The sequence below is a fragment of the Oncorhynchus masou genome, chromosome 13 (genome assembly GCF_036934945.1).
Source record: "Oncorhynchus masou masou isolate Uvic2021 chromosome 13, UVic_Omas_1.1, whole genome shotgun sequence".
NCBI lineage: Eukaryota > Metazoa > Chordata > Actinopteri > Salmoniformes > Salmonidae > Oncorhynchus > Oncorhynchus masou.
In genome coordinates, this window is record NC_088224.1 from 82,516,261 (window position 1) to 82,520,976 (window position 4,716).

Consider the following 4,716-nt stretch of genomic DNA (forward strand, 5'->3'; position numbering starts at 1 on the left):
CATGCTCATTGTGTCCACAGCAGATCACGTCACCTTCACCCATATCTCCCTCTGTGAACACCTTGACGTGCCTCTGAAAGGTCACAGCATCAACACAGAGACTCAGCCTCATTCACAATGGAATGGAATACATGCAGGTTGCCTTTCCCCCAACAACTTGATTTGTCAGACCAATAGATATTGACAATGGAGCGTTTCTATGTTTTGTAGAAAATTGGTTAAAATCACATGATGCACACCGACGATGTTATTAGTATCATCGGTCATTGGAATGCTGCTCATAGAACTTGCTAACATAGTACATGGCAGCCATCCACAGAGGGAGCTCAGGGCTTTGACAGAGGATGTTAGGGCTTCTGTAGGCACCCATGTGGTAACTGTGAGGGGTCACATGAATCCACAGAAAAGCCGTAAAACCATTCTTCTAACATTTTGAAATATTGGTGGCCAATGGCCAGCCATCATCATTTCAACAAAAAACCAAGCGGCTCTAGTTTGGCTGTGTCAGAGTCGCCACTGTTTAATTCAGTCTTTGAATTTAGGCGTCACATGACGTCTATTTGTTTCTGTTGGACAGTGATAATCTTCTGGTAGCCCCAGTCCATGGTTATTCCCTGTACCCTGGTGGATTGGGTTGTTTATTTCAAAACGAATTTGCTGTCATCCAATCACCAACGGTATAGCAGTTTCCATCATTGCCTAATCCCTGCCATACAGCTGCTCCAGAAAGATTAGACCACAACTATACAAAAGTCAAAACACAATAAGTAAATAAATCTAGGTTTGATCAACAAGAAAATCAGCTCCATGGATATTTTTTCTTGTTTGTTTTGTAAAACGTGCAGAGGGATTGCTTTTCAGTGATTCAGCCTTGGGAAGGACACACAGAATCTCAAATTCTATTGGTCTTGTAAGGGCATGATACATTTCCAGAGGGGGAAAATGATTCTTCTTCTGCAGAAATGAATCTCTGATGACAGGTTAGTCACTCCGTGTCCCATCCCTTGCTGGTATGTGGTTAGAGTTAGAGTAAACACTGGCTAATCAATTCCCCATCAACGCCTATAGATCACAGTCCGGGAGCAGAGACGTGGACTGACTCTCTATGCCGGCTGATGTACCATTCCATTATTGCACTTGCTGTATGAAGCCTTATTTAATGCTGCGATACTGGAAACTCAATTAGACACCGAGGTAATGGATTACTGCAATAAGAATGCCATCACCAGAAGGACTTTACATTTGGTCCAGCATGGACAAATAACACAGAGGACAGGGCTTTAAAAAAGGATTTTCAAACTGCTGTATGTCTCCCTGTGTCCTTCCTTTCAAATATCATATTTCAGTAATCATCTCAGCAATATCATATTTCAGTAATCATCTCAGAAATATCATATTTGCTGTAGCCCTTTCCTGTAGTCAAATGACCATATTGCCCTCTAGTGACCTCATGGGTGGAATATTATTAATATTTTTCATAATTTCATAATTAATAAACATTACTTCATTAAAAACCCACCCCAAATTCTGTATTTCTATTTCAAACGGTTTTGTTATATTTCAGTCTTCTGTGATGTATATACAGTTTAATATGGGATGCAAACTCAAAATTGAATACATTTCATCTCTATATCCGACATGGAGATGCATATTTTTGTTTCAAAGTAGATTTGCTTGAAATGACCAAGAAGCATTATTTTCCTCTAAACTAATGTGATCAGCGTCATTAATGGCCAGTGGCCATGCGGTGTAGGCGTTGGTTAACCACACGACTGTAAGTATCATGATGCCTGTAAAGTCTCCCATATTTAGTGCTCGACTTGGGCAGGAACTCACCGGAACTGACTACCAGCACATCACATTTTCTTCTGCTTGCCTGTTCCTCTCATAGAATATTATCTCAAAAGTATTGCCCATGTTGTACTGTCATATTAATGCAGTTCATGTTCATGGAAGTATTGGAGCCTCTCCTCCCTCATCAACCCATCTCTCCAGGTGAACATCACACCCCCCACTTCATTAAAGACAGAAAAATATGAGGATCATTTTAAGATGGCTAGTTTTACAGGACTGAATGTTAGACCACTCCGCAGTTACAATTCTACTTAAGACCCCAACCCCCAAGAGCTGCAGTTAATAATTGCAGTACCCAATCAGATGGATAAATATCCTATTAATAAATATCAAACTCATGCACTTTTTTTACCATAATCATGCTTTATTATTACCAATGTGATTAAAAGGATAAACACAAACATACAATCCTCTGACAATAAAATACGTCAGCACATGACAGCATATCCAGAATCACACATTTTCAACAACGGCGCTCTTTCCCTTAGCATTGGTAGAGCTTGTTGACCCTCAGGACATCAATGTCGGACATGCCCTGTCTCTGTCCGATGGCCACAGATGGGTCTGGGATGGGAGTGATGGTTTCCTTTCCGTAGTCGTTAGTGTAAGCGGTTCTATCATAGTGCATGACAGAGGAGTAGTCGTATGCAGTGTTCAGGTTGTTGGTGTCCTGCTTCTGGAAGTTCTCGACGGCGTAGTTATAGATGTATTGCCAGTTGATCCTGATATACTGGTCACGGTCACTCCTGTTGTGCTCGTGGTGGAAGCCCAGGGAGTGAAGCAGCTCATGCTGGATGATACCATGTTGAACACAGCCAAACTGTGCAAGAGACAATGTCTGCCTGTCCCCAACAGTCCCCATGGTACCAAAACACCCGCCGCTGCTCTGAATGTCCAGGTAGGCAGTCTGTGTCTTACGTGGAATGAAGCGGATGCAGGTCTTGCCATGGAAATACTTCATGGCCGTCTCAATAGTCTCTACCTCCAAGCTGGAATATACAGCGCTGAGGATGTAAGGCACATACACCAAGCCGTCAGATGACTTCTTCCACAGACAGCTGTACTGGCTGCTAAAGCACTTCATGGCGTTCCTGGTTCTAGGAGCCAGAATGTCTCCTTCCAGCAGCAGCTCATTGGTTCCGTTGTTGGACTCCAGGATCGCTGAAGTGATGGACACATGGTCCGGCTCATCGTGGACCTCATTTCCACTGGCCTGCGATAGGCCCAGCAGCAGCAGCAGCAGCAGACTAAGAGTGGGTCTGTGGGCCATCTTTCGTCAGAGTATGTAGTTACTTTGGATGGATGAGTCCTTGGCTTTACCTGTGGAGGATCCTAAAATGTCTCATTCACCAAAGCTTGATGCCAGTGTTCTGTCAGAGCTGAGTTTATATACAGCTGTCCCATAGGTGTGACTGTGTAGGATTAACGGATGGGGATGATGCTCACTGTCTTGGAAAAACAACCACAGGGAGTACTCCACAACCCACTGTTTCAACAATTCATCTCTGTGGGTCAAATTACATTACACTTCAATTTCTTGAGGTATAAGTCGTCTCTATTACATCCACATATCCAGGATCAGATTCTACGATCATAATATAAACCATAAAGGGGATCAGATTACCTCACTGTCTGATCATAACATTAACCATAAAGGGCAACAGATTACCTCACTGTCTGATCATAACATTAACCATAAAGGGCAACAGATTACCTCACTGTCTGATCATAACATTAACCATAAAGGGGATCAAATTACCTCACTGTCTGATCATAACATTAACCATAAAGGGCATCAGATTACCTCACTGTCTGATCATAACATTAACCATAAAGGGGATCAGATTACCTCACTGTCTGATCATAACATTAACTATAAAGGGGATCAGATTACCTCACTGTCTGATCATAACATTAACCATAAAGGGCATCAGATTACCTCACTGTCCGATCATAACATTAACCATAAAGGGCAACAGATTACCTCACTGTCTGATCATAACATTAACCATGAAGGGGATCAGATTACCTCACTGTCTGATCATAACATTAACCATAAAGGGGATCAGATTACCTCACTGTCTGATCATAACATTAACCATAAAGGGGATCAGATTACCTCACTGTCTGATCATAACATTAACCATAAAGGGGATCAGATTACCTCACTGTCTGATCATACATTAAACATAAGGGGCATCAGAAAGTGTCTGACCCTAGATCAGTGGTTAGGGACAAACTATATCGAGTCCATTCCTATGGAACACATGATTGGTTTACATTGGGTGTGACAAGCTTAACGAGATGAATCTCACTTAGTTGTGTTGTTTTAAAACAACCATTCGAGCCCAATTAGATGTTGGCCAGTTGGGACGTTACGTCCCACATGTCCCGGAGAGGTTAACACAACCATTACAGCCCAATTAGGTGGCAGTATAGAATAATAGTCATTTGTGTAGCTCAAGCACTTTAAAATCTAAAAACTGTCTCTACAGAAAAACTTAATGCTCAGTGATGCTATGGTGCAAGCTGTGTATTGACTTTCCTAATGCTATGCATTTAGTAAGATTTAAAGCATATTAGCACACTATGTCCCACCCGTCACTTAACACACAACCTGATTAGAAGGCTCTGTGTGTGTAAATACTAGTGTGCTTGTGTGAGTGCATGTATAGAAAAAGATTGCAGGAGAGTATGAGGGCGAATTCTCTAGTTGTACTACTTGGCTCCTGATGAAATGGTGTGACTGATTAATTTTGTTATGTTAACATCTTTAATAATTCCCTTGCAGTTATTTGAATTTGGGTGCCTATAGTGTATCGTTCTGATAGGTGACAGGACCGTACGCTGTACCCTGGGTCA

At 42.0% G+C, this 4,716-nt stretch overlaps 1 protein-coding gene across 1 annotated transcript; it reads right to left on the bottom strand.

Annotated features, from left to right (window-relative positions):
- Positions 1-2,338: 2,338 nt before the first annotated feature.
- LOC135551554 (low choriolytic enzyme-like) lies at positions 2,339-3,124 on the bottom strand. The gene has a single exon (XM_064982762.1). The coding sequence runs from the start codon at positions 3,122-3,124 to the stop codon at positions 2,339-2,341; it is 786 nt and encodes a 261-aa protein (XP_064838834.1).
- Positions 3,125-4,716: the final 1,592 nt, after the last annotated feature.